Source organism: Brienomyrus brachyistius, chromosome 9 (assembly GCF_023856365.1).
Source record: "Brienomyrus brachyistius isolate T26 chromosome 9, BBRACH_0.4, whole genome shotgun sequence".
In the NCBI taxonomy this organism is placed as follows: Eukaryota; Metazoa; Chordata; class Actinopteri; order Osteoglossiformes; family Mormyridae; genus Brienomyrus; species Brienomyrus brachyistius.
Genome location: NC_064541.1, coordinates 10,378,747 through 10,405,947, shown reverse-complemented (window position 1 = coordinate 10,405,947; position 27,201 = coordinate 10,378,747). Strand labels below are relative to the sequence as shown.

Here is a 27,201-nt window from a genome sequence, read left to right as displayed (position 1 = left end):
ATTGCTATTTATATTTAAAGTACCTTGATTCATTTTAGCCTACATAAGATTTGCCACCCAAAATATAAAATGACCACCCTTGTCACGAAATCCAGCCGGCTTTTATCCGTTAAAATATTATGCACGGTCGCGGATCATAGAATAAGCTATAACCATCCAACCATCCATCCTTTTTATTACATTATTATAATCAGTATAAAAACAAGGGTATCAGTTTCCTCCCGTGAGTTACATGCGATAAATGAAACCCATGACTGTACGGAAAAAACGGAAGCTTTTGCTTTCGATAAGCTTACTGCATGTATAAAAGCGGCTATGACTAAGAGGCGGCAGTCCTGACTTTGTGCACCATGCTGTCAGCTATCCTACTGCTCGCCCTTGCTTCCTTCCCCGGCCATGCGGACTGCAGCACGCCGGCGGCCGACTCCACGTGTGGCGGGACAGCGGTCCTAAAGTGCGGGGCTCCGACGGAGCCTGGCGTCCAGTACAGACACCTGAAATGGTACAAGGTGAGAGCTCTATTCTTCGTACTAAACAACTTCTTCACCTGACGAAGAAAAAGAGCCACCGGTTTATAATTTTAATATTACCTTTATTTATTTGGAAGGAAATGCACTTATAGTAACAGACAAGTAACAGATGCAAAATAATTTTTGTAAGGAAATGGCTGATAAATGGTTAGACATTGTATAATAAAATTTCATTATAATATATTTCAAAACTTCTGAAATTATAGGCGGGTGGGTTCGGTGTATCTTGCAGCACATTTTTATTGTCTAGCTTCCTATTCATTGATTCTCCCTTGTTCCTACTGCTTATCCGTGGCTCTCCCCGGTTCTAAAGGCGATTTGCTCTCATTCTGGTCCTCCAGATCACGGACGGTCCGCAGTCATCGCGTATTGGTCTCCTTCGCAAGAACCTACGGGACAACTCGACCAAAGCCTACGGCGAGCTGGAGCGGCCCGTGTTTTTCCGCGAAGATTCCTCGGACCTCGTCATTTTTAACACAACCGCGGAAGACAGCGGGAATTACTGCTGCGCCTTAAGCGCCCCTGTTGGGCATAAGAACCAGGAGGCCTTAATCCGCCTCGAGGTATCCGGTGAGTCCTCTTGACTGGTTGTCATAGTGATGATGTCGCTATTCTGCTGAAGCCTGACTGTAGTTGCACTCAAAATACACTGTAGGACCCTCTGAGTTGGGGTAAGGCCATCTCCTGCCCAGAGAGCAGCTTTCTAACTGTTACTGTATCATCTATTTTCTCCAGACTGCCCCGAAGAACAGGCAGGGACTGGGGAACTGTGGTTAGAGATTATCCTCTTCCTGGCGGTTGCTCTGTCATTGGTGATATGTTTTATCTGCTGGGTAAGTAAGACCCTCACCAAGGATCAGATCACTTTAAATTAAATAAATGTATTATCGATATTTCGCATTCATCATAACTGATTCGTGAATTTAAGGGTTGCTGCGTAGACAGACAGTCACCCAGACATCCTTCAACCCCATGAAATGTAATTTACCCAGAGAGTGGAAGATGAGAATGTTCTCTTTTGGCAGGTGTGTCTGAGGAACCTGTCAGTTCTGCGTGAAAGTCGGAAGCAGGGTCCCAGTGAGAAGAAAAACCTGAAGCTGATATACTCCCCCAGATCGAAAGGACCCTCCTACCACCATGTGTGCGTCTGATTCCTTCAGAGCCAGTCTTGGGTCTCCACAATGAACGTCCTTAGGGCCCGGTCAGGCTGGACCAATGAAGAGGACCCGCGCAGGCGCCCTACAGGATCCTGGGTCTCGCTTGGATCAGTCGCATCATGATCTAACTGACAGTGAGCTACATGGTGCTAGCAAACAGTGCTACAGAACGGAAAATGCAGCAGCACCGCATGAAACTCGAAGCTCATCATAACATCGGCAGATGTTTAAGCACGTGCTGAAACACTACGAAATGGAGCAGCTTGACTCTGATAGTGACTCATGAAGATCTTTTGTATCACTGTTGAATATTAGTTCTCAATTTTTGGATTTGTTTACTGTTTGTCACTTATTCCTTTTTAAATCTTCGTTTCTTTACTGTGACGATCCCGACATGGTCGGTTTTCAAAGGGGAAAAGCTGGACCTTATAAGTAAACCAGATTACTTACAACAACTAGCTGTGTGAGGAGTTCCGAGGCAGTCATCCACAAAGGAATCACTAAACTCACCACTTCAAAATGAAACCTGCAGTCCAAATGTGTGACATCATCTTCAGACAATGGGATAAACCACTGTGTTACTGGTACTGATTAATTCTCGATAGAACCATCAACCATGGTCCACTCATCCGTCAAATGACTGGTATATGTCATTTGAATCTATATGCTTTAGTCACAGTTAAATCCACAGCCATCCAGTAAGGTGCCCTTTGATACAGGATGTGTACAAACCAATGATAATGCATCATAATTTGGAAACCAGATATATGACTTAAAAGGTACAGCATGGAAAGGATGGATGCAATGAGGATATGAGCACGGAATGTGAGACACAGCTGATCGCATGGCAGAAGGCTCCATCTCTTTCTGTACGGGGCACTGCATTGCTATTTCTAGAACGTTCTATGCTTCATTGCACCATCAGAATCTGTCTGTTCTTGCACCCACCTTCCAACTGTCTGTTCTGGGTCAAGAGGGTCCTGGAGTGTCTCAGAGAAAGCACAGGGAACAAGCCGGCGGTACCAGAGGAGAACGTGACTCATCCCCAACAGAGGAGAGGCAGGAGTCCAGTGCCTAAGCCTGCGTGTGCGAGACAGTGCTTTCTGCATGTGCTGTCTGCATGTGCTGTCTGCATGTGCTGTCTGCCCTCGGTATCAGCAGGGCATTGGTGCCAGGATCCCCAACAGATACCAAAATCCACAGCTTCTCAAGTCTCTTGTATGAGATGCAATAGTATTACCTACACACATCCTCCTGTATACTCTGTAATAATCTCTAGAGTACTTAAGTACTTAATACAATGTAAGTGCTATGTAAATATCAGTACCACTTTACAATAAGGCTCCCTTTTGCTACTTAGAAATGATAGTAACTCATTAATAATAAAAAAACTGTTATAACTTGTTTAAAATTGTCTATTAATAATTTACGAAGTGTTACAACGTAATAAATAACCAGCCTTATTGTAAAGTGTCACCTAAATATTTGTTATAATGTATTCAGTTTTATACATTCAATACAGAGAGTCTACAGGAGTTTATGTCCCACACATTTCATTCACATGGATTCCATGTAGGACCTGGCTTTTCAGTCCATTTTTTCTTAATATTTTGGACTCACAGCTGCTTGAGTCCTTGGATGTGGACACTGAGGGCTGACTGTATTTCTAACGCATAGCATGTAACCACACACCTTAAATATAATCAAAGCCTGTTCAGTATTCTTATCAATATCAGTTGATGTCCCTTCACAATAACACTGTATTTCAGTCTGAATAAATGCATCTGTAGAGTGAGTAAAATGTGACATGAATGGCTGTCCTCTCTTTGTTGCCTTTTGATTATCTCCAGTGGTCGTGTTTATAAGTTCCTTAAATTCCATGATTGCAATCACACAGATGCATACACATAAATAGTCATAATTTATTTATGCTGTATTATTTAGAGTAAATTTTTGTCTAAGCTAGTGGAAGAACATAATTTTCTTGAGGCGGCTTCCGCAGTCATTTCCTGAGCTCACGAACGGCTCTGATTGGCCTGGCTTTTGTCTAGATTTTTAATTCTGCATGCTTGCGAGAAGTAGCAGACTGTGCCCTGTTTATGAGACTGGTTTGTTTTCAGGCCGCTGGGCCTCATTCCTGTTTGGGGTCTAACTCGGGTGAGATGCTAGAGGCCTCACAGCATCCTGGGGTTCTCCTTTGAGTTGAGGGCCAAGATCAGCATCCACTTTGGGGCAAGGGCCACTGGGAAGACTTCCAAACACCTGGGATCTAGCAGGGACTCTTTTAGATTGTGGAGAAATTGCCAATGGAAATACTTAAAACAGCCATGCATAAAAACAACATACGATAAACAAAGCGTTATGTTAAAATATTATACAAATGGGTCCAAATTTGTACATCAACCCTCATGCATTCGCACTTCGGGAATTCACAGATCAGCGAAAATTTAATTTTAACGTTTTTTATTAAATATTTTTAATGTGTGTATGTATTTTTGTTCTCTCTCTTTTTATGGTTAGCGCACACGTAGTATTTTTACAACTTATTATTCCTGTACGTCTTTATATAATTTTTAATTGATTGAACACCTGTACCCTGTACATACAGAACATGTTTCCTTTACGTATTGTAAAGTAATGTATTAAGTTAACTTTAAAATGAAACTAAAGTGTTTTGGGAGCATGACTGGGGTCATATTTAGGGTTTAAACTATAGAAATAAGCACATATTACCATTTTTAGTGACTCTACCAAACATCCGCGAATCCTCCTGGTTCTGGAACCAAACCTCGCGAATGTCCGAGGTCTGACTGTAAATGAGTCACTTGTATAAATCCATCGATCTTCTAGTCACTTATCCTAGACAATGTTTTGGGGGACTGGGCTGGACTCAGTCCTGGGCAGCACAGGGCACAAGCAAGTTAAAGACTGGATGGGATGTTGGTCCAACATAAGGTACAAACACACAGATGTGCAACGGGCAATTCAGAGACAACAATTCAAAAAGAAAAAGACATTTAATTGGCCTTTTCCGCAAATGCGTTGGAATGTTCCTTTTTGTATATCCCACCTCATGCTCCTTTGAGACATACGCGCGCACACGTGCAGATAAGAGCACAAAACTTGGAACCAGCACACGTGTCACCATTCTGCCAAGCACAGGATTTGAAAAGGAGACCTTCTGATCACAGACACGGAGGACTTAGCTGCTGCAGCTCACAACAGCACCCACAGAGTGCAGAAGTGTAATACCCCTGTAATGTCCCTGGCTTAACATACGGACAACTCGTACTTACGAACGCCTATTACAATGGTTCGTAATGACGATCGCACATACTTTGACGTCATACGACAGTTCTTCTGGAATCTAACTAAAGTCATGTCTTTGGATCCCAGAAGGAAACCTGAGCAAAAATACGACAGGGACAGTATTTGAACCGTCATCCCAGGAGGCACGAGATGACAGCGCTATAGACTAACCTATTCCAAGTTAGTCCGATGGGAATTGAGTCATAGTATCACACAAGGCTACGGCCGCATTTTAAGCAATATGAGATGTGACATGGTATTTTTTAATTGGCCAGAGTTGACGGGGAGTCAGACAATTATTAGATTCCAGTCAGATAGTATTTTGTTACCCTGCTTCAATAATGCCGGAAGTCATTAATGTCTTTAACTAGCCGCCTAGGATTTAATCTCCACCAAATGTTTTCTTCAGCATTCCTTTGCCGAAACATTCTGCTAGCTTTGCAAAAATAATTGTCTCCTTTTTTCCCTAACTTTGTGACTGTTTACTTTTGTTGGCACGCTTGCTGTGAGCAAGCTGAATCAACACGATGGATATTTCGCATTTTACCCTCCTTTATTTTATTGTAAAGGTTCCCCCGTCTTTTATCAGTTTGCTAAGGTTCGATAATTGGGCAAAAAAAAATCGATTCATTGGTCCATGCTAAGATATCCTACCAGAGTGATATTTCGTAAACATGCTGTATGACATTTTTATGAAAAAGTAACAAATGAGCAACCGCGGGGTTCATTTTAGAGCAACAAAAGGACAGAGAGGAGAATATCTACGACAGCAATGTGCTTTTCTGGCATTTTAAAGACAACTGCGCTGAGAGCGACGCCTGTTATTACATATGAGACCAACCCGTTGGACAGGTAAACTAGGCGATGCGTTTCATTTAAGCATAATAGATTATTTTTTTGGAATCATTATAGAGTCCAAGCACTTTCTCATTGCGTAGCACAACTTTTATGACAACCCCAATGTACATTCATAAATACAAAATAGACAAAAAAAATTAACAAAATAAAAACAAATCGTACAAAATATGTCAAAGTATTTGACATACACATTGTTAAGTCTTGGAACAGATTATGTCTAACGGGAGCAGAATATTATGCACCGGCGTACAATACAATTGACATCTTGCAATTGACAAAACGTTAGGAACAATCAAGACTTTGAACGGCATTTAATCAAGCTTATCAGGATTTTGAGGCCTTGCATATGTTTGTCGAGAGAGTACAAGATCAGACTCGTCAGCGAGAAAAATGTAATTTCAGGCTTGGCTGTTTGCCGAGAAACCGGAGACTGTCGGCCGGGGAGGTGTTGCAGTTGCCCGTATAAAAGCGCCATAGCCGCTGACGTCCCTAGTTCGGACAGAGGGACCATCCGCACCGCCGTTCCCCAGCACCCAGCGCCGATCCCTCCACCTGCCGTAATGGTGAAGTGCCTGACCGTTTACTTTAAGAGCCGTTTAACTGCAATGTAAATTAACGGCATTTCTGATCATTTCCCGGAATGATTTTGCATGCACTAGGCCTATCCAATCCTTTTGAAAACTTGTTTTTTTTTGCAGCGAATGTTAATATCTTGGAGAATGAATGCGCACGTTTATAACGCTGTAGCATTATTCATGACATAGATTCCTGGAGCGTTTTCCCCATCCTTCCATTTATGACGAATAAACCGAAATAATAGACTAAATGTCTTAAATGAACATCCTGGAGTCCATTTCTCCTTTCTTTCAGTTGTGGTGCGTGCTGGTGCTTTCTCTTTCGTGGTCAGAAGTGCACTCTTTCCAGTTTGAGGAGCTCGCCCAGTACATTGACAGTCAGCAGGAGCAGTATGTGGAGGCAAGTTCCCTTCCAGGGTGGGAAGATGCTCTTTGGGTGCACAGAATTGGATGGAGTGACTTGTGGGGTTGTAATACTATATTTTTATCTCTAAAATGTTTCAAAGTATAAATGAAATATATAAATCCACAGCTGATTGTTATTTTGTCATACCTGCGGACGGGGCCTGAATTGCCCATATCACTGGGTGTGTCTCTTCATGTGCCTGCCTATCTGTGTGTGTCAGACCCTAAGGGAGTGGATCGCTATCGAGAGCGACTCCAGTGACGTGCAGAGGAGAGCAGACGTGCAGAGGATGATGAATGTGACTGCAGAGAAGTTGCGGAAGATGCAGGGGAAGGTGGAGATGGTGGATGTCGGTCTCCAACAGGTGAGTGCAGTGGATAACTGGGGGTGTGAGGAATCCTTCGGGGTGTGTACTGCCAGTGGCACAAACTGCATACCACTGAGTGTGTGACATCTGTTCCCAGCTCAGTGTCAAATGAGCTGACCAGTGACCACTGACCAGTGTGGAAGCAGATTTGGCGGATCTGTTATAATCTCTTTTTATATATTTTTTCTGTCTGTCAATCTTACGTTTGTATTGATGCTTCTTCATTATGTCCAGCTACCCGATGGTACAACCATCCCGCTACCCAAAGTCGTCGCTGCACAGATCGGCAGTGACCCCAGCAAGCTCACGGTCTGTGTGTATGGCCATGTGGACGTGCAGCCAGCCAAGAAGGAAGACGGATGGGCCACAGATCCATACAGTCTCACCGACATCAATGGCAGGATCCATCTCCTGAGCTGTCGTTGCTAGATTAATGCATTGCCATTGCCACTTCTTTTATATTTAGCTATCATTATCTTCTAACTGTATGTGGATATCAAAAGGGCATCCGAGGTAGTAGTTGGTTGAAGAGCTACATGTTTCTGCTGCAGGAAACCTCTACGGGAGAGGAGCTTCAGACAACAAGGCCCCAGTTCTGGCCTGGCTTCATACCGTGGAGGCGTATCAAGCTCTCAGCATTGTGAGTGACGAGGTTTGAAAATCTCCATGTCAGACTGCAAACAGGACATAACCGCAAACCCCTTCTAGTTAGACGTCCTGTCCTGAGTTGTTTCCCACCTTGCGCCCATAGCCTCCGGGATAGGCTCTGGACCCCCCTGTGACCCTCGATAGGATAAGCAGTTACAGAAAATGGATGGATGGATGGATGGATGAGCCTTTTGGCAGGAGATTGATGTATTGCTTAGAAATATGACTCCAGCAACAGTAGTTCACTTTCTTCAACCCCATAAAATGATGCTGAAAATCACAGTAAATTTGGGTCCAAATTGCTTCAGGACCTTAATGAATCTGAAAAAACTACAGTGTTTTAGATGCATGGATGGATGGATGGATGGGTGGGTGGATGGATGGATGGATGGGTAGGTGGATGGATGGGTGGATGGATGGATGGGTGGGTGGGTGGATGATGGGTGAGTGGGTGGGTGGATGGATGGATGGGTAGGTGGATGGATGGGTGGGTGGGTGGATGGATGGATGGATGGATGGACACACTGGGATATATGTGTAGGGAGCAGTGTGAGGCTCTGAGGATTAGAAAGCTATGCCTGTAACTGGAAGGTTGGTTTTACTCTTGGACCCCCCCCCACTGCTCCAGGGACTGGCTGGCCCTGCTTTTTCAAAGAAATATATATAGAAGCATCTTCTAATGTAAATTTAGTCAGTGGTATAACCCTGTGTCCATGCCCCATGCAACCAGGATCTACCAGTTAATGTGAAGTTCATCATCGAGGGAATGGAAGAGACGGGTTCCAATGGCTTGGACGCCATGGTGGAAGCCCATAACGACACCTTCTTCTCCGACGTGGATTACATCATTATATCTGACTGTGGCTGGCTGAGCCGCCGCCCAGCCTTGACTTACGGTACCAGAGGAAACTGCTACTTTTTTGCTGAGGTGGGGGGACCCGCTTTACCTACACAGTCTTTGGCTGAACTTCAGTTTTTCTATCGCAGGCTTCATAGCAAATTCTAGAATGTGATACATTTAGGTTACTTTGCCTAGAGAAGATATTCTTTCTTCATTGTCTGTCCAGTGGCATCATCCAGAATGACTTGCATATATTTGTAAAACTTCGGAAGATAAGATACTCAGACCTTATAGAGTCTTGTATAGCCAGTGGAGACTTAGTAAAGGAATTGAAGTTTAAGAACAAAGGAATATCCACCTGAAACCTGTAAAACAATGATATAAATAGTATTATGTGTGAAATTGCTTTGTAAAAACTTTGTTTTTGATGTTTCAGGTTGAGGGTCCAAAGAAGGATTTACACTCTGGTGTGTTTGGAGGGACGGTGATAGAACCCATGACCGACCTCATCGGCATCCTGGGTACCTTTCATTCAAAGATTTTGCCTGTACATTCATTCCTCTTGTGTTTTTATCCAGATCTGACTCTCAAGGAGTTTCTCATAAGTGCTGCAGAGTGACAGAGGGAGCTTTGGAGAGCTTAGGTTCCATGACTGTCAGTGCTGCAGAGTGACAGAGGGAGCTCCGGAGAGCTTAGGTTCCGTGAGTGTCAGTGCTGCAGAGTGACAGAGGGAGCTCCGGAGAGCTTAGGTTCCATGAGTGTCAATGCTGCAGAGTGACAGAGGGAGCTTCGGAGGGCTTAGGTTCCGTGAGTGTCAGTGCTGCAGAGTGACAGAGGGAGCTCCGGAGAGCTTAGGTTCCATGAGTGTCAATGCTGCAGAGTGACAGAGGGAGCTCCGGAGAGCTTAGGTTCCATGACTGTCAGTGCTGCAGAGTGACAGAGGGAGCTCCGGAGAGCTTAGGTTCCATGAGTGTCAGTGCTGCAGAGTGACAGAGGGAGCTTCGGAGAGCTTAGGTTCCGTGAGTGTCAGTGCTGCAGAGTGACAGAGGGAGCTCCGGAGAGCTTAGGTTCCGTGAGTGTCAGTGCTGCAGAGTGACAGAGGGAGCTTCGGAGGGCTTAGGTTCCGTGAGTGTCAGTGCTGCAGAGTGACAGAGGGAGCTCCGGAGAGCTTAGGTTCCATGAGTGTCAATGCTGCAGAGTGACAGAGGGAGCTCCGGAGAGCTTAGGTTCCATGAGTGTCAATGCTGCAGAGTGACAGAGGGAGCTCCGGAGAGCTTAGGTTCCGTGAGTGTCAGTGCTGCAGAGTGACAGAGGGAGCTTCATGGAGCTTAGGTTTCATGAGTGTCAGTGCTGCAGAGTGACAGAGGGAGCTTCGGAGAGCTTAGGTTCCATGAGTGTCAATGCTGCAGAGTGACAGGGAGCTTCGGAGAGCTTAGATTTCATGACTGTCAGTGCTGCAGAGTGACAGGGAGCTTCGGAGAGCTTAGGTTCCGTGAGTGTCAGTGCTGCAGAGTGACAGAGGGAGCTTCGGAGGGCTTAGGTTCCGTGAGTGTCAATGCTGCAGAGTGACAGAGGGAGCTTCGGAGGGCTTAGGTTCCGTGAGTGTCAGTGCTGCAGAGTGACAGGGAGCTTCGGAGAGCTTAGGTTCCGTGAGTGTCAGTGCTGCAGAGTGACAGAGGGAGCTTCGGAGGGCTTAGGTTCCGTGAGTGTCAATGCTGCAGAGTGACAGAGGGAGCTTCGGAGGGCTTAGGTTCCGTGAGTGTCAGTGCTGCAGAGTGACAGAGGGAGCTCCGGAGAGCTTAGGTTCCATGAGTGTCAATGCTGCAGAGTGACAGAGGGAGCTCCGGAGAGCTTAGGTTCCATGACTGTCAGTGCTGCAGAGTGACAGAGGGAGCTTCGGAGAGCTTAGGTTCCGTGAGTGTCAGTGCTGCAGAGTGACAGAGGGAGCTCCGGAGAGCTTAGGTTCCGTGAGTGTCAGTGCTGCAGAGTGACAGAGGGAGCTTCGGAGGGCTTAGGTTCCGTGAGTGTCAGTGCTGCAGAGTGACAGAGGGAGCTCCGGAGAGCTTAGGTTCCATGAGTGTCAATGCTGCAGAGTGACAGAGGGAGCTCCGGAGAGCTTAGGTTCCATGAGTGTCAATGCTGCAGAGTGACAGAGGGAGCTCCGGAGAGCTTAGGTTCCGTGAGTGTCAGTGCTGCAGAGTGACAGAGGGAGCTTCATGGAGCTTAGGTTTCATGAGTGTCAGTGCTGCAGAGTGACAGAGGGAGCTTCGGAGAGCTTAGGTTCCATGAGTGTCAATGCTGCAGAGTGACAGGGAGCTTCGGAGAGCTTAGATTTCATGACTGTCAGTGCTGCAGAGTGACAGGGAGCTTCGGAGAGCTTAGGTTCCGTGAGTGTCAGTGCTGCAGAGTGACAGGGAGCTTCGGAGAGCTTAGATTTCATGACTGTCAGTGCTGCAGAGTGACAGGGAGCTTCGGAGAGCTTAGGTTCCATGACTGTCAGTGCTGCAGAATGACAGGGAGCTTCGGAGAGCTTAGGTTCCATGACTGTCAGTACTGCAGAGTGACAGGGAGCTCCGTAGAGCTTAGGTTCCGTGAGTGTCAGTGCTGCAAAGTGACAGAGGGAGCTCCGGAGGGCTTAGGTTCCATGAGTGTCAGTGCTGCTTGTGTGCTTGAGGCTGGCTTGATCTTCTCCTCGTCTGTTCCACTGCAGCCACACTGATCAGTCCCAGGGGCGAGATTCTCATTCCGGGCATCGCTGAAGCTGTGGCCCCGCTGACGGACGAGGAGCGGGCTATGTTCCACAGCATCGAGTTCGACATGGATGACTATAAGCAAAAGATTGGCGTTGATGGGCTGATGTATAACACTAAGGTCAGACCTTTGGCTCAAATGGCAGAAAGTGATGTACACAGATATTTTTTTTAGTTTAACTCAATGAATGTAAATTAAAGTATATGATTTCCCCGTTGGTGTATGTGTACCTTATTCAAGGTATGTATTGTATAGATAGCAGCTTATAATTGACCCTTTGACTCTTCCTAAGAAATCACAACAATGGTGGACAGCAGCTCCTTTGTATAGTGTGGGGATTCTCAACCACTGGTCTATATAGCATGTACCTGTATATAACAAAAGTAATATATTATCTATATTCGTGATAATACATGATAATCTCACCATAATCCCCCTTGGTAAATTTCGCAGAAAGGGGGTGGGCCCCCTTGGTAAATTTCGCGGATCTCGGGGGGGGTCCCTCTTAGTAATATTTGGTGCTCCAGCACTTCCTATTGGCTAACAGCTGGGCCTTGTGATTGTAAAGATTGAGGAATCTCCTGTAGTGTGAATCTCTTGTAGTGTCTCTTCATGAAGAGCCCTGAACTGGCTCCGGTTTCCACAGAGGAACGTGAACCTCCTGTAGTGTCTCATCATGCAGAGCCCTGAACCGGCTCCGGTTTCCACAGAGGAACGTGAACCTCCTGTAGTGTCTCATCATGCAGAGCCCTGAACCGGCTCCGGTTTCCACAGAGGAACGTGAACCTCCTGTAGTGTCTCATCATGCAGAGCCCTGAACCGGCTCCGGTTTCCACAGAGGAACGTGAACCTCCTGTAGTGTCTCATCATGCAGAGCCCTGAACCGGCTCCGGTTTCCACAGAGGAACGTGAACCTCCTGTAGTGTCTCATCATGCAGAGCCCTGAACCGGCTCCGGTTTCCACAGAGGAACGTGAACCTCCTGTAGTGTCTCATCATGCAGAGCCCTGAACCGGCTCCGGTTTCCACAGAGGAACGTGAACCTCCTGTAGTGTCTCTTCATGCAGAGCCCTGAACCGGCTCCGGTTTCCACAGAGGAACGTGAACCTCCTGTAGTGTCTCATCATGCAGAGCCCAGTTTTGGCTCTTGTGTTCCAGGAGGATGTGTTGGCCCATCGTTGGCGCCACCCCACTGTGTCTATCCATGGCATTGAAGGTGCCTTCTCAGCTTCTGGCTCCAAGACCGTCATCCCTGCAAAGGTCACGGGCAAGTTCTCCATTCGTCAGGTGCCAAACATGGAACCCAAGGAGGTGGAGAAGCAGGTACGTAGTGGGCGATGTGGCCAGGGAAATCTACAGCTAGTAGATAGTAAACAGCATTAAAAGTGTGGATGCTTTTGAAGAAGAAGAAAATATTTCTTATTTTTGTTGTGTAATATGGAACTAAAGTAGATTTAAGAATTCCCAGAAAAAAAAGCATTTTAGATTGCAAAATGTAAAATAAAAATAAATGTCAGTGAGAGAGAAGGACCTTTGTAACTGTTCACAACCTGCACAGGTGGGTGCCTTAGTCACAACCATATTTTTGTGCTGGTTTGACATGTCCCAGGTGAAAGCCCATCTTGAAGATGCCTTTGCTAAGAGGGGGAGCCCAAATAAGCTGAAGGTCTCCATGGTGATAGGGGCCAAGCCCTGGTTGGCTGATATCCAGCACCCGTTGTATGCAGCTGGGAAGGCAGCGGTCCAGAGAGGTACTCTTGGGTGATGGGGTGGTGAGTGACCACAAGGGGGCAGTAAACACTGATCCTGGCATTAAGGCTGGTCCCAAAGGAAATGATTCTCCAAATGGCTTTAGAACAGCAATAATAATAATAACCCAAAGCGATAATCTTTCAGAATACATGTTTGTTCAGGGATTGAATTTCTGAAGACTCATTGCTGTGAATAAATATTACACAATAACGAAATTTACTTTCTGCTTGTGCTGCTGTTGTGGATGGCAATCAGCTGGGAAATCCCCCAATGATTAAAAACATATTCAAAGAAAACACACACAGGGGAATCCCTGCACAAAATTCTCTCCCCAAAAAACAAGCTGAGAGGAACTGAAACACTGATGGCAGTTAGATGCATGGTCTGAGTTGTATCTACAGACTGTCAGTCATACGCCCACTGCAGGCGTTCTCTGTCTAGCGAAAATTCACACAGCGCAGATTGTGTGAATTTGTGCATCTGTGTTAGTGAAACAAACCTGATTCTAGATTGACTTGCATGTGCCATTTCCTGGTTGTATTTACATTTATTTATTTAGCAGATGGGTTTCCCTGCTTAGACTAAGCAGGGTAGGATAAGCGGTAGATGATTGATGGATGGATGGATGGATGGATAGATATTTAGCAGATGCTTTTGGTCAAAACAACATAGGCAGATAGGACACCACAAATATACTGACATGCACTATATTGGCAAAAGTTGGGACACCTACCTTTACACACACATTAACTTTACTGACATCTCATTATTAATAGGGGTAGAGGTAGGTAAGGAGCGTGCACTGATTACAGCACGTTGCTGCACCCACCATATGACAAACCACCGCAGGGATGAGAAGCTGAGTGTAGCTCAGCACCACACCAGTCCGAATGGATCAGTGTGAGTATTTCCCTGTAAGCTGGAGGACCTTCTTAAAGGGCTGTATGTAGATTAACATCATATCCAGGACCAAGCAAATGCAGGTTAAGGGCCTTGCTCAAGGGCCCAACGGAGTAGAATCACTCCGGGCATTCATGGGACTTGAACCTGCAACTTTCCAGCTACTGCCTCAGAGCTACCACTCCACCGTCCATTCTTAATACATAGGTTTAATATGGAGCTGTAATAGCTTCAACTCTTCTGGGAAGGCTGTCCACAAGGTTTATGAGAGTTTTTTTGGGAATTTTTGACCATTCTTCCAGGAGATAATTTGTGAGGTCAGGCACTGTTCTTGAGCTTGACACATTCTTTCTCAAATATTTGTAGAAGCAGTCTGCATGCCTAGGTGCTGGATTTTATATACCTGTGGCTATGGAAGTGATTGGAACACCTGAATTCTATGATTTGGAGGGGTGTCCCAATACTTTTGGTAATATAGTGTATTTAGTGATGTTGTTAGGGGTTAAGGGCCACGGTGAAGGGGTGGCCACTGTTCTGTGTGCTGGACTTTTTGGTCACAAATCTTTCAGCTTCCTTTTTCCCACACTATGTTTACTGTTGGCCCAGTTGTCTCACCAGTCCCTGAACCATTATGCCACGATTAGACTGCAGATGTTCTTTGCTTTTCTGCTGCCCCGCCCCTCCCACCCAGTGTTCCAGGTGGAGCCGGATATGATCCGCGAGGGGGGCACCATTCCCGTTGCCCGCACCTTTCAGGACGTGACTGGAAAGAGCATCATCATGCTTCCGATTGGTGGCTTCGACGACGGCCTGCACTCTCAGAACGAGAAGATGAGCAGGTGGGGGCGGCTGACTGACAGCCCACCGCGGATATCACTGCATGCCTGTTTCCGTGCTTAGTGGCTGCTTGACCAAAAGGGCTTTTAGACACGTTTATCGATTGACGCTGGTGAGGCACGCTCTGGACAGGATTGTGAACAAAACCATGTGACATGAGGATGAGAGAAAGGGGCTTTATTTAGGTGTGGGGGAGTTTGCCAAAGGCTTGTGGGAATGTTATTTACGCAAAAATGTGCTCAGGGCAGAACGAAAAATCATTGGTTCAGAGAAATAACCAATCAGATTGTAGAGGAGGCAGGTCTAAGCAACTAGAGGGGGCAGGACCAAGACATCTGATTGGTTGGTCCCACCTCCACTAGTTGCTTGTACCCATGGTCTACATAAAGGTACAGGCTCGGGGGTCAGGTTTGGATGTTTTTTTTTTGGGAGAGAGACCACAGATCTTAGTCTTACAGGAGTGTTGAGAAGACAGCAGCCCTTTCGGTCACAACTGTGTCATTTCATGTAGTGCATTTTGAAAAGAAGTTTACCACAAAGAAAGAATGAATGGCATGTAAATATACACAGGTCAGCTACATTTTTAAACTATTGGTTATTTTATTGCCCCCCCTTCAGGCTAATCCAGGCTAATTCGTAATACATGATGATTTCACCGCCTTTGGACACCTAATCCTCACTTAGACCGTCTCAGCAAATTACAGCGCGTGAGCAGATGAAATATGTCACTATTTTCGTGTTAGTGGATACAGCAGGGGAATGTGATCACTGTAAAGACTTTAAAAATTAGCTATTTCATAATGTTTGGTTGCCCTGTTGGAATTCGCAGATTTCCCTGCTCAAACACACCTTAATCAGTTAATTACCAGGCTTAGTAGGTGTGTCTAAGCAGGTAGATCTGCAAACTATGCTGGACTCTGGCTTCCAGAAGCCTGACATAATGAGACACACGGTGAGCTGGCAAAATAGCTTTTGCAGGGACTGTGAGACTAATTTACAATGAACTGCAGAAATCTTTCTGCTGTCAGGTATCTGTGTGAACATCTATCGCACTGTGCTGCCTGCGAGGGACTATATTTCTGCTATCCTGTCCTGTTTTGATAAAGTTTATCGAGTAGATGTGTTCATGTTTTAATGTCTTTGTTCAGTAAATCTTCCCTCTCAGGCACCATGTAAATACCATGTTTTTCAAATTTGTTTCCCTCAGGTACAATTACATAGAAGGAACCAAGCTGTTTGCCGCCTTCCTGCATGAAGTTTCTCAGATAAAGAGAGACTGAGATAGAGCTGCTCCCTCTGCTCGGGCCTCCGTGACGTATGAGGGTCCCCCGCACACATACTCCCTGCCCCAGGCTTCATCTCAGCAGTGGCTGCTTACTGCTATGCACATATTTGCCCTCTGTAGTCAAGCTCACTGTAGGTGCTGCATTTCTAAGCACGTGGAGATACGGACGTGTCTCTTGCTGAAGGTTGTGAGAACATGGATTGTCCTTACGGGGTTAATAAAATGGTGGTTTGGCCTTCTTTCTTCTTCCAGTTCCTGTGCCGGTTGATGTTTCGGGCTGCGTCTGTAGGACGCAATAAGGAAAAAAAAATGTAACCTAAATGCCAAGAGTAACATCCATGAGAGATAACAGAATGTTCTAGAGTGTGGGCTAACATGTGTTTTCCCCTCTAATAGAGTACTGAGAGGACTTGCCTGGGTGACGTTGAACAATCAGCTGGGCATTGAGTGTTACATGTTGCTTAACCTGTGCAATCCCTTAGCTATGTGTGTGTGTGTGTGTGTGAATGTGGCAACCTGCTCCATCTGAGAACTGTCCCTTCCCACAATGCCCAGCCCCTTGCATAACAACCACTCCCCCCTGTCACCAGGCCCCACCCCATATCCATATAACACCTGACCTCTCACCATGCTCCACCCCTTGTCCCCTTATCACCATGCCAACACAAGAAATGTGTTAATTGTTTACCTATTCCTCTCTTGAACAATCAGCTTAATGACTAACATGTAAAACGGTAGACAATATATATAGTATTTAAAAAAATAATCATAAATTTTAATTCTCCAAAAGGACCCCTGGTTTATAAACAGATATGTAAATTGTTTTTTTTTTTAGGTTGGTTTAACATGAGTAAAATATTCTCGACTGCTGCATCCCCAAAACACGCCTTAAACAGAGTGATGCACAAAATATTTCCTGGTGAAGGTATTTGTGTGAACTGGCTTCCCATAATGGGTGTTTTGAAGGCCCCACTGCGACCCTGACCAGGATAAGCAGTTAGATGATGGATGGATGGCATCTGTTTCAGGCTAAGGGGTTTATGTCTATTCCAGTACAGATTAACCAACGTCTCTCATATTTGGTGCATTAAAATATAAAGATATTTGAGGAACCGTGAAGCGGCTCCGACTGCAGTGCAGAATATGGAGCAGATTGGGGTTCAGACCCCTCAGTGACATGGAAGAATTACGGTTAGGGTTTATTTTAGTCGGCCCACCACTCTGCAGTTCACCCAGCTTTTACGACATGTCTCACCACCCCTCAGAGTTGCTCATGTTCAGAGTCTAGTAACCTCTGAACAACCACCACCAGAGAAGGAGGAGATTAATACGACTTGTGAGCTTTGCTCCTAGACAAGGTCTCATGCAGGATGAGTGGATAAGACTCTCGTCAGATACGCAGGAATAGATCTCCCACCCTTGCTCTTCTTAGTCTGTGCCTCCCCCCAAAGCTGACACACTGGGAATCATGCTTCTCAACCCTGCTTCTCGGACTTCGTCACCCTCGGTGCTGGAGCCCCTCTTCCAGTACATTGAACAACATCAGGATGAATTTGTCCAGGTGAGATCAATCAGTTCTGGGAGATTAGGGTAGGAGTGAGTCTGAAAGGTTTCCAAGGCTCCAAGGTATGTACATAGTACGGCGAAATGTATAAATAACACACAAGGAGTAACAGAAAGTAATGCGTCCACAGAGAAACACTGCGCACTGCGCAAGAGAAGTTTTTGAGGTAGAACTGGGGGAATAAAGGGTGCTTTTCCACTGCACCAGGTACAGTACTTTTGGTTCGGTGTGTTTGGTGATTTCCCTTTTCTTACAGTTGAGTAACTAGCAAAGGTTCCAGCAGCCCAAGTGTGAAACCAGCTGGGGTATGTGTTTGGTACTTCGATACTTTTGGGTGGGACTTGAAAGGCTTTCGCTATCGATTGGTTATGCGAATAACCTGCCTCTGACCGCAGTCTTGAAAACAATCGCGAAGTCAGAAAACAAGGATAAACGAAGCAAAAAAAATGAAAGCAATAATAAAGGATGCGTGCACAAGTGAAAGAGATGTGGATAACACCTCCACAGACAAAGAGTAAGAGCTTCCATGTGCGAGAGGAGTTTTTGAGATTAAAGTGTCAGAGTTTGAAGTGCTGTGGCAGCTGGTGTGCAGTTAGTGTTTGCTGGGGAGCCTGAGGGTAAATACAGCCCCTGGCTGCTCTCGGACGGCTGCCTAAGGGCCGCTAGCGTCTGCTAGAAGGGAGGAGGGAGAAAAGCGAGCGTTCAGAGCGGCTGCAGTCCTTATGACACACACTGCATTTATAAGGCTGTGTGCTGTGTCTGTGCCCTGGGCTGCTGTGGCGGGTGCCCCAGTAACGATCCCAGTGGGTATTCGCAGATCCCTGCAGCACTCTGCAGATCCGAGCCAAGTGGTCACCCTCCCGAGACCTTATGCCACCAGTGAGTATGGACTCCATGATGCTTCTCTACTTCAGTGGTCCGGTGATGCCATTGGGACCTTCCTCAGATCCCTGGAAAGATTCCTTTCTTACCCTGTGGTTGTATTTGCTGAAAATGTGTTACTCATTCCAGGTCAGTCTTACCATCCATATGATACAAGATAAAATTCCATTTTTATTTAGTAGACACTTTTCTCCAAAACAACGTACAAGTGATAGAGCAGGGTCAGATAATATCCCTGGAGGGACTGGGATTAAAGACCTTTAACAAGGGCCCAAAAGGGAAGTCACAGGATCTGCAGTGGTGGATCTAACCTTCAGTGTTAACCTGCAGAGTCACACATTCCCCTGAGCACACTCACAACCTCGGCGATCAAAGGGATGGATTCACAATGACTTCAAAAGAGCTAAGAGGGCCGTGCAAGACAAGAGGGGAGGGGTTCGTAAACCGAGTAGATGTTTACGCATCGAGGAGACAAAAAAACTGCATCTTGCTTACCTTATGTCCTAACGCATATATCTGATGCACACATAACATATGATTATGTCAACCTATAGGGTATCAACAAACCGCCTTTGCAAAGGGCCTGTGCGAATCATGTGTAACATCTTGGCAATTAATTATGATTTCGACTCAGTCGACTGGGGTGGGGGCGGGGCAGTGCTGTATTATTATATTCCCAACACTATGTTAATAAATAATGTAGCTGCATCGGCGGGACAAGTAAACATCCAACATGGACGAGAGCAATCTGTGCTGAGTAGGGTTGCCAGCTTTGGTCAGCTGATTGGCGTGAGATTTTCGATTCGCGACAAGTCTGCACACGCATTTTCATGTATGCAACATCTTATAAATAGTCTGTATGATGGAATAATATAAATTCGCTGTAAGATATCTTGCTTGAGCGTGAGAGTCTGAAAGTGTGAGTGTCACGTCAGATGCGTGAGAGGTGGCAGCGCTGGTGCTGAGGAAGATCTGAACTGAATCCATCTGTCCACCAGAGGCTGGGCGAGTGGGTGTCCGTGCAGAGTGACTCCAGCACCCCAGTGCTGTGGGGTGAGGTGGAGCGTGTCCTTAGCATGACGGCAGACAGAATCACAGCCATGGGGGCTGTCGTGGAGCGCGCGGACGTTGGCGCTCAGCAGGTAAAGGGGCCGTGCTGTCCGATACAAACTGATATGCGAGTCAGACGATTTCCTAGCAAATTAGCAAACCACTTTGCTAAAAGCCATGTTTTTAGTCATTTATAAACACCTTTATAACAAATAATAAAGCATTCATAAAGCATTATAAATATGGTTATAAACATTCATCAAAAGGCATAACACATTATAGCCATGTGCATTATGCTTTATGAATGCTCTATGAAGCTACCATCCATACACTATGGACACCTTCATAATGCATTATGATAGCATAAGCATTAAGGATGCCTTGTACTGCATTATAAAGATATATATATAGTGCATTATAGATGAGTACCTCACAAGTATTATGCCTTTTTTATAAATATTTATAGTCATGCTTTATGAATGCATTATAACGCATTATGAATGTTTATAAATTACTAAAAACATGGCCTTAAGTTGAAGTGTTAATTCAAATGTTTTTCCTAATCTTGATTTTGAAGTACTATGAATGTTTTAAGTAATTCTGTTCATATCTAGAGAATTACACTAGCGAGTGGCTTCAGGTAGGATGTAGATCCTTCCCTGGGTCACAGTACCCCTCCCCTCTCTCCACCTTACCATGGAAGCTTCCAGATGGGCAGTCTGTAAGAAGGCCACCCGTCATCCTAGCCCAATTTCACATGGACCCAGAGAAAGCCACCCTCTGTATCTATGGCCACGTGGACGTCCAGCCTGCCAAGAAAGAAGATGGCTGGGTCACGGACCCATACACGCTGACTGAGCTCAATGGTGTGGCCCTCTACTCCCTATGATTACTAGTTCAGAAGAATTGAGGGGTGTTCCTCTCTGACATTGTGTTCTTTCCTGTTGTCAAGGTAACCTGTACGGCAGAGGGGCCACAGACAACAAGGGACCAGTACTAGCCTGGCTCCATGCCATTGAGACCTACCAAGCCACCAGACATGTTTGTTCCCATAGTGATATACCCAACGACCAATCAGAAGTGTTCATTTTCTCATACATTCCTGTCCCAAAGCAACCACAGCACTGTTCCTCAGACCTTCTAAAAGACCAGCAAATGTTTTTTTTTTCAGGAACTGCCAGTGAACATAAAACTGATCATCGAGGGGCTGGAAGAGGTGGGATCCGATGGCCTCGATGAGCTGACTCGGAGGTGCAAAGACAGCTTCTTCTCTGACGTGGACTACATCGTCATCTCTGACAACGTGTGGGCGACCAGAAGGCCTGCCATCACCTATGGGACCCGGGGCAGCAGCTACTTCTTTGTGGAGGTACAGTAGCCAGAAGGTGTCATGGGGGCCTGCCCACCAACAAGTCTAGATCCTAGAGACAAGAAGGTTGACCGAATTGTCAGAATATAAGTAACCATAGAGAAGATGATCTTGCCCATTGAATGTATAGTGTACCATATGATGGACCGTTATTTGCTTGGTGTAGGTTTCACTCTCGCATTGTCGTCTTCCTGCTTTCTTCATGACCTTCCACTCTGTAGTTCAACTTCGGTGAACCTCGACCTCATTATGTTGCAGGTCGAGGGCCCAAAAACTGATCTACACTCAGGGGTCTTTGGGGGATCAGTGCATGAGCCCATGATGGACCTGATCGCTCTACTTGGTGAGCAAGACCACCCCCCCTCCCCCAAAGCCATCTGAAACCCCCATCATGAGGTGACACCAAAATAAAGCTGCTGGCTGCTGTTAAGGTCGTCATAAGAGAAGGGAATTAACTACACCACACGTCCCCCGGTGCCTTCTGCATGACCGTCATACCTCCCTCCTGACACAGACAGCCTGTTGGGTCACACGGGAAAGATCCTGGTTCCTGGTCTAAATGAGATGGTGGCCCCCGTGACCAAGGAGGAAAGGAAGTTATACGAGGGCATCCACTTTGACTTGCAAGAAATGAAAAAGGAGATTGGGGTGCAACGATTCCTGCAAGACAGCAAGGTACATCCCCCCGCCATCGTCACGGAGGCCGTGCATGGGGGGTAACATTATGGGACTTGGTCATTTCAGCCTTAACGTCTTCTTCCCCCTCGTCTCCAGGAGGGGGTACTGATGGCTAGATGGCGCTACCCGTCTCTCTCCATCCATGGGATCGAGGGTGCTTTCTCTAATCAGGGGTCGCAGACAGTCATTCCCAAGCAGGTTGTTGGGAAGTTCTCGATCCGCCTAGTGCCGCACATGGAGCCCGTGGAGGTGGAAAGGCAGGTGTGGGTCCTTCCTCTGAATCCAGCACTCCCATGTGTCATTGTTCTGGTACCAGTAACCTGCTTTCCAGGTCAAGGAGCACCTGCACGGGGTGTTTGCCCAGCTAAACAGTCCGAACACGTTGAGAGTGACCTCAAGTGTGGGGGCCAAGCCATGGCTTGCTGACCTGAAGGACCCGCAGTATGTGGCTGGGAGGAGGGCGGTTGAAGTGGGTGCGTTTCACTGTTATGGTAATGAGCTCTGCTCATGTGAGCATCCGGGTCCCCAAGCACTAGACATTAGTGTGTAAATACAACAGAAACTCTGGTTTCAGGTCACCTTCTCAAGTCACAAACAGTAACGGCACATGACTAAGATATTCCCTGTTGCAAAGCAGCATTTATATCACAAACACACTTCTTACCCAATCTTCTACTTATTTATATTTCCAAAAAACACTGGCTTGTTAGTGTTCGGAGTGGAGCCTGAGCTGGTAAGAGAGGGATCCACGATTCCCATTGCTCACAACTTCCACAAAGTTACTGGGAAAAGCGTGATGATGCTGCCGATTGGTGGTCATGATGACGGAGAGCACTCTCAGAACGAGAAGATCAGCAGGTAGGGGTGGAACAGTCACTCTGTGCTTTTTAACCAAAGACACTACATTAGTATTTTAAGTCTCACACATTGGCCATGAAACACAAACGTTTCAACTATGACACATGCTCCACATTTTGTGATTAAAATTTCAAATCGTCAGCCAGATGTCTTATCTTCTCAGGTACAACTTCATTCAAGGGACAAAGCTTTTTGTGGCCTATTTTCAGGAACTGTCCATGCTTCACAAAAGTCTTCCCGAAATTCAGCGTAATGTATGACACCATCTGGTCTTAAATAAAGATTGCCTTCCCTTTGGCTCCACCTTGTGTCTTCTTCAGGAAGCGCATTCACGCATCCGCTGGACCGTCCTTCTTATTTCGATTAGATTAAGTGTTTATTTATATATTGATGATTTAAATATTTTTTCTTGAATGTATTTTCAAGAAAAATGAGATGAATGGTGCACTTGTATCAGAAGTGAAAACTGAGCTAATTCCCCCAAACAATGTATATGATGAAACGTATCAAACGTTTTCTAAAGCAATAAATCATAGCTTTCACTCAACATTAGTGTTAATAAATTTCTTAACTCGGCAAAAAGGGGAAAACACAGAAAACATGTCACGTGCAATAATACGATTTATTACAAGCAATTGGTTTCTTATCATTTTGGATATTTTCACATATCTTTTTTTATATTCTTAAGAGATCCCTATATTGAATTCATTTGTTCCAGGGAATCCTGGTACATACAACAACTATATTTAATGCAGCAATCAACAGGCGCCATGCAACGTCAGAAAAGGGACTACTGACTGTTTACAAGCCAGGAGTTCAATCACCGCACATCAACAATCTTCCACTTCACAATGAGCTTTAGCGACAAAATGAACAGTTGGAGTTGAATACAAATATTTTCCTCATCTAACCGAATGAGCATAGAATCATTAAAGCTTATTGAAGATTTGTCTTTCCAGATAGATTTAAATCGGCAAGAGACCCAAAACCCTTAATCACTTCTAGCCTTTGGTTGCTATGTATTATTACAGACTTTAGCATTTTCGGCCATGACTGAATCCCCACGTAAACTATGTTGCACCTTGTCTGACTGGGTTTCCTCTCATACCCCAAAGACATGCAGTTAGGTGATATTCGACAGCTGTATGTTGCCCACAGTGTTTATGTGTGCAGCCATGGACCGACATCCTGTTTAAAGTAGTCTAGCTAAATGTAACTGAATGAAGATTAAGGCGATTTAAACTGGGGTACCTTAAATCCAACAAAGCAAGAAATCCAGCTTCGCAACACAGTGTGATTGGGATAAGGGAAAATGAAGTTGCTTGGGCATACCTTCGAACCGGAAGTGGAAAAGAAACACTTAGACGCAATCATTGGTAGCAATGCAATCAGACGACACGGAATGCAAGGTATTTAGAGGCAAAGGTGATAACTTTCTGTTCATGGGAGCATTTCTCTGCAGGAGGGACGCTGACACCCCTGCTGACAAACCATGCCGCGAGAACCAGGACAGCACGAGCGCCAGCTGAGCGTGTGACGTAAGGCTCGTTCTACGGTGCGCCACTAGTGACTAAGACCATAAAGAGCGGACGGAGAAAACACTCACGTATTTTCGGGTAAGGCTTAACATTTTGCACATATAACCACACTCTACACACGTGCCGACGTTTCCAGACATGCATTGCTATTCAGGTTTTCTTCGATCCAATAATTCGGTTCATTAAACCGCATATTTCAGAGGTCGCATTTGGCAGGCTTTTTGGGCCTCTGTGCTGCCGTCGTTTTCTGAGCTTTGAGCCCAGCGGGCCCGCCCTCCTTGCAAGATCATTGGACACCGACTGTAATTCTCTTTTCTGATTGGCCGTCTGGCACATCTTTAATTTTGAGTCTCGGCAACCATTCGAAGTTGGGGAAGTGCCCAAAAACGAGATAACTAGGGAGTCAACGGGATGCTAATATTATATGTTAACCTGGCGCTTAAGCTGCGCATTTTGTCAAAAAGGTGAATTAATTTAAGCATTCTCCGTTTAAGTGAGCATTTTGACACCGATATTGTACACGGACGCATAAAAATGGCTATGCTGGAGTAATAGCGGGCTAGCATACCCTTTAGCCTGCTAGCCCGTCTTCCTTGCGTTGCGCTTCTCACGTTCCCGCGAAGTTCCCTTTTTTCCCTTCCACTCTGACTGTCGCATTATGCTGGTCCCGAAATGACGAATTAATTGGAATGACATGATCGTTACACATCCGACAGCCGCGACGGATCCTCTGCGGTGTCCGTGGGAGGCAAACTTTGCGAGACGCGCCGCCGCCCAAGGTCGGCGCTGCGGCCGCGCAGGAGAAGCCGGTCAGCCGGCTGCGAAACGGCTCGCGGGACTGAAAACGCGAGGCTGCTCCCCCCGAATAAAACACTTTAATAAGTTTAGCACAGCTCATACTGGGGAGGCTTTGTTCTATATGTAATTAATATCCAAAAGTGATCTCGCAGTCCTGCCGTGGGAACTTTTTAGACTGAAATGTGCGGTCAGATTACCCCATGGCCGTGGGTGGTTACTGTCCTGGGACATTTAATAACTGCATCCCCCTAAACTGTTGCTGGCATAAGAAAACGGGGCAGTTTTAGCTGCGTGGACAAATAACTAATGAGTTCGTAATTACCCAAGGTGTATGTATAACTGTAGTGTATATACCAGATAAGGAATATGAAATTACCGTAAGTATGTTAGGCAACGCATAGTACAGTGAATTTTTTTTACGTGTGCTTCATTTAGACTAATAAGTAATAGCAGACGATGAATAATACTACAGAGTGGCATGGATTCATTTACAGATTGAAGTGCAAGAAACAGCAGACTGGCTTTGCTGTCGTTCATTTCAGGCACAACGAAATGCAGTCTGCGTCGTGTAATTACTGTAAATTAAACATGTTTTTTTTTTTACGCTGAATATTGATTACTGATATGAATAAAATGTATGCGATTTAAATAATTAACCGATTGTCGCTCAGTTGTAAGTATTTGCGGCTGCTGGGCTGTGGAGTGTCACTGCTTGGCGGGGGCGCGTCACTCATCGCCGCTTTTAGGGAATCCTTGCTTTTCGTGGGAACCCCAGAGTGCCTAGCCTGAAATTCTTCCTTTCCTTTTCATTGGTGAAACAATTATTAAAAACTTCTTGTGTGAAACGATTTAACTAAGTATTGTAACCTCAAAATGAATGATAAAATGAAAGAAGCAGATAACCTTTTAACTGCACAAAATCATTTATCTTGAAAAGTCATACGTACAAAAAAAAATCTCATCAAGTTTTCAGGATGGGTCAAAGAAAATTGTTGAAATAATTGTCTCTGTGGTTCTGGCCGGGTTCACCATGACCCTATACCGGGTTAACTGGTTATGAAAGATGCATGGATAGTGTTTTTAAAATCATATGAGGTGGGTGTGATGTGTCTGACCTTACGGCTGGGTGTCTCCCGATTGTGCGCGTCTTGCCACCGGGGATCTGCTTTCATCCTCTTCTTCTGAAAGTGTTCAGTCATCTGGCGTAGAAGATGGAGGATGACTGTGTGTAAGGTTTAACGCTAAAGGCGTTTACTTTTAGCTGATGGTAATTGACTGTGGCAGTTCTGCTGCTGTGTGTGTGTGTGTGTGTGTGTGTGTGTGTGTGTGTGTGTGAGTGAGATATTTCAGGACCGATGAGCTCCGTTGATGCCCTGCTGCCGGCGATGGCTCTGAGCGTTTGGACATACGAGCTTATGGGGACCGATGAGAAGGGGCTTTTCATTCTGTAAAAATGGGATTTTTAGACTTGAAGGTGAGGGCCCAAGGCAGTGTAACCGGGAGGTTCCCGTCATCGTCGAATCCCCCACGTAGTGCCTGTACCGCACATCTTTGCTTCCTCAGCTCAGTTGCTTTGTATTTACTCTCCTTTAAGTTACATTTATCTGTTGCCTCGGCTCTCTATGTGATACCACTTATTTTAGTGTTTTCTGCGGATTAGCCAGGTTATTGGGCGTGGCCGTGTATACAGGAAGGCTGTGCATTAGTCCGAGCCCTAATGGGGATCCTGTGCTGCAGTGATTGCTCTCTTTGAAGGATGTGCCTCTTAAAGTGACACACCACTCTCTGTTTGCAAGCCCATTATGTACCCATGAGGATCTGAAGTCCAAATCGTTGTGTCCTTTGTATTTCCCGCAGAGTGTGATTTTGTGTGTCTGTGTCTGGCAGTGGACAGGAGTCCGTCTGAGGCATTCCCTGTATTTCTGGGTATAGACTCCAGGCTTGTATGGAAAACGGAACATAGAAGTTGGATGGATGTAGACTTTCTTACTGTCAAACTGCCATCACAAGTAATTAAATCCAGCAGGTTCATATTTATATTTAGGAGGGATTTGTCTCTTCTGAATTTGCATTGACTGTCTACTCCACAGGTATCTTGCTACTTTGTAATGAATTACTGTCTCTGTAACTTTACCTTTTAATAGAAGTTAGGCTAATTGATGTATAGGGCGAGGGATTGTTTCTGTGCTGCTCTTCTATGGATTAGTGTTACTTGAGATTTTCCAGTCTGTCTGTGCTATTCCCATCTC

At 45.6% G+C, this 27,201-nt stretch overlaps 4 protein-coding genes across 7 annotated transcripts in view; all 4 read left to right on the top strand.

Annotated features, from left to right (window-relative positions):
• Positions 1 to 309: 309 nt before the first annotated feature.
• Positions 310 to 3,493, top strand: cd83 (CD83 molecule). The gene is made up of 4 exons (XM_049026944.1): positions 310 to 509; positions 872 to 1,100; positions 1,266 to 1,363; positions 1,556 to 3,493. Exons 1-4 carry the CDS (start codon positions 351 to 353, stop codon positions 1,679 to 1,681), a joined length of 612 nt encoding a protein of 203 aa, XP_048882901.1. The 5' UTR covers positions 310 to 350; the 3' UTR covers positions 1,682 to 3,493.
• Positions 3,494 to 5,796: 2,303 nt separating this feature from the next.
• On the top strand, positions 5,797 to 16,466 carry LOC125749562 (cytosolic non-specific dipeptidase-like). Its single transcript, XM_049026945.1, has 13 exons — positions 5,797 to 5,848; positions 6,257 to 6,417; positions 6,725 to 6,829; positions 7,056 to 7,199; positions 7,437 to 7,599; positions 7,754 to 7,842; positions 8,581 to 8,778; positions 9,128 to 9,212; positions 11,402 to 11,562; positions 12,600 to 12,764; positions 13,051 to 13,192; positions 14,785 to 14,932; positions 16,138 to 16,466. The coding sequence occupies exons 1-13, from the start codon at positions 5,827 to 5,829 to the stop codon at positions 16,208 to 16,210; spliced, it is 1,656 nt and encodes a 551-aa protein (XP_048882902.1). The 5' UTR covers positions 5,797 to 5,826; the 3' UTR covers positions 16,211 to 16,466.
• A 1,075-nt stretch (positions 16,467 to 17,541) lies between these two features.
• LOC125749559 (beta-Ala-His dipeptidase-like) lies at positions 17,542 to 22,913 on the top strand. Its single transcript, XM_049026942.1, has 11 exons — positions 17,542 to 17,776; positions 19,660 to 19,803; positions 20,415 to 20,577; positions 20,664 to 20,752; positions 20,883 to 21,080; positions 21,339 to 21,423; positions 21,595 to 21,755; positions 21,855 to 22,019; positions 22,090 to 22,231; positions 22,469 to 22,616; positions 22,780 to 22,913. Exons 1-11 carry the CDS (start codon positions 17,684 to 17,686, stop codon positions 22,874 to 22,876), a joined length of 1,485 nt encoding a protein of 494 aa, XP_048882899.1. The 5' UTR covers positions 17,542 to 17,683; the 3' UTR covers positions 22,877 to 22,913.
• A 1,085-nt stretch (positions 22,914 to 23,998) lies between these two features.
• znf407 (zinc finger protein 407) overlaps positions 23,999 to 27,201 on the top strand; it is a 103,671-nt gene continuing 100,468 nt past the window's right edge. The window contains exon 1 of one of the 4 annotated variants that reach the window (XM_049026939.1): positions 23,999 to 24,154. Coding sequence is in view for 2 of the 4 variants with exons in the window: in XM_049026935.1 (XP_048882892.1) it covers positions 24,579 to 24,618 (40 nt within the window). In the remaining 2 variants the exon portion in view is untranslated. Of the gene's footprint in view, positions 24,233 to 24,474; positions 24,619 to 27,201 lie in introns of those variants that run through there. The other 3 variants (XM_049026936.1, XM_049026935.1, XM_049026940.1) reach the window with 3 other exon arrangements.

Excerpts from the sequence above, each read along its gene's own strand:
- cd83 (XM_049026944.1), top strand. The coding sequence starts at position 351 with ATGCTGTCAGCTATCCTACTGCTCGCCCTTGCTTCCTTCCCCGGCCAT. Across the intron at positions 1,101-1,265 it reads AATCCGCCTCGAGGTATCCG|ACTGCCCCGAAGAACAGGCA; the intron begins GTGAGTCCTCTT and ends TATTTTCTCCAG. Across the intron at positions 1,364-1,555 it reads TGATATGTTTTATCTGCTGG|GTGTGTCTGAGGAACCTGTC; the intron begins GTAAGTAAGACC and ends CTCTTTTGGCAG.
- LOC125749562 (XM_049026945.1), top strand. The coding sequence starts at position 5,827 with ATGAGACCAACCCGTTGGACAG. Across the intron at positions 6,418-6,724 it reads TCCCTCCACCTGCCGTAATG|TTGTGGTGCGTGCTGGTGCT; the intron begins GTGAAGTGCCTG and ends CCTTTCTTTCAG. Across the intron at positions 6,830-7,055 it reads AGCAGGAGCAGTATGTGGAG|ACCCTAAGGGAGTGGATCGC; the intron begins GCAAGTTCCCTT and ends TGTGTGTGTCAG.
- LOC125749559 (XM_049026942.1), top strand. The coding sequence starts at position 17,684 with ATGCTTCTCAACCCTGCTTCTCGGACTTCGTCACCCTCGGTGCTGGAG. Across the intron at positions 19,804-20,414 it reads CGGACGTTGGCGCTCAGCAG|CTTCCAGATGGGCAGTCTGT; the intron begins GTAAAGGGGCCG and ends TTACCATGGAAG. Across the intron at positions 21,756-21,854 it reads GATTCCTGCAAGACAGCAAG|GAGGGGGTACTGATGGCTAG; the intron begins GTACATCCCCCC and ends CCTCGTCTCCAG.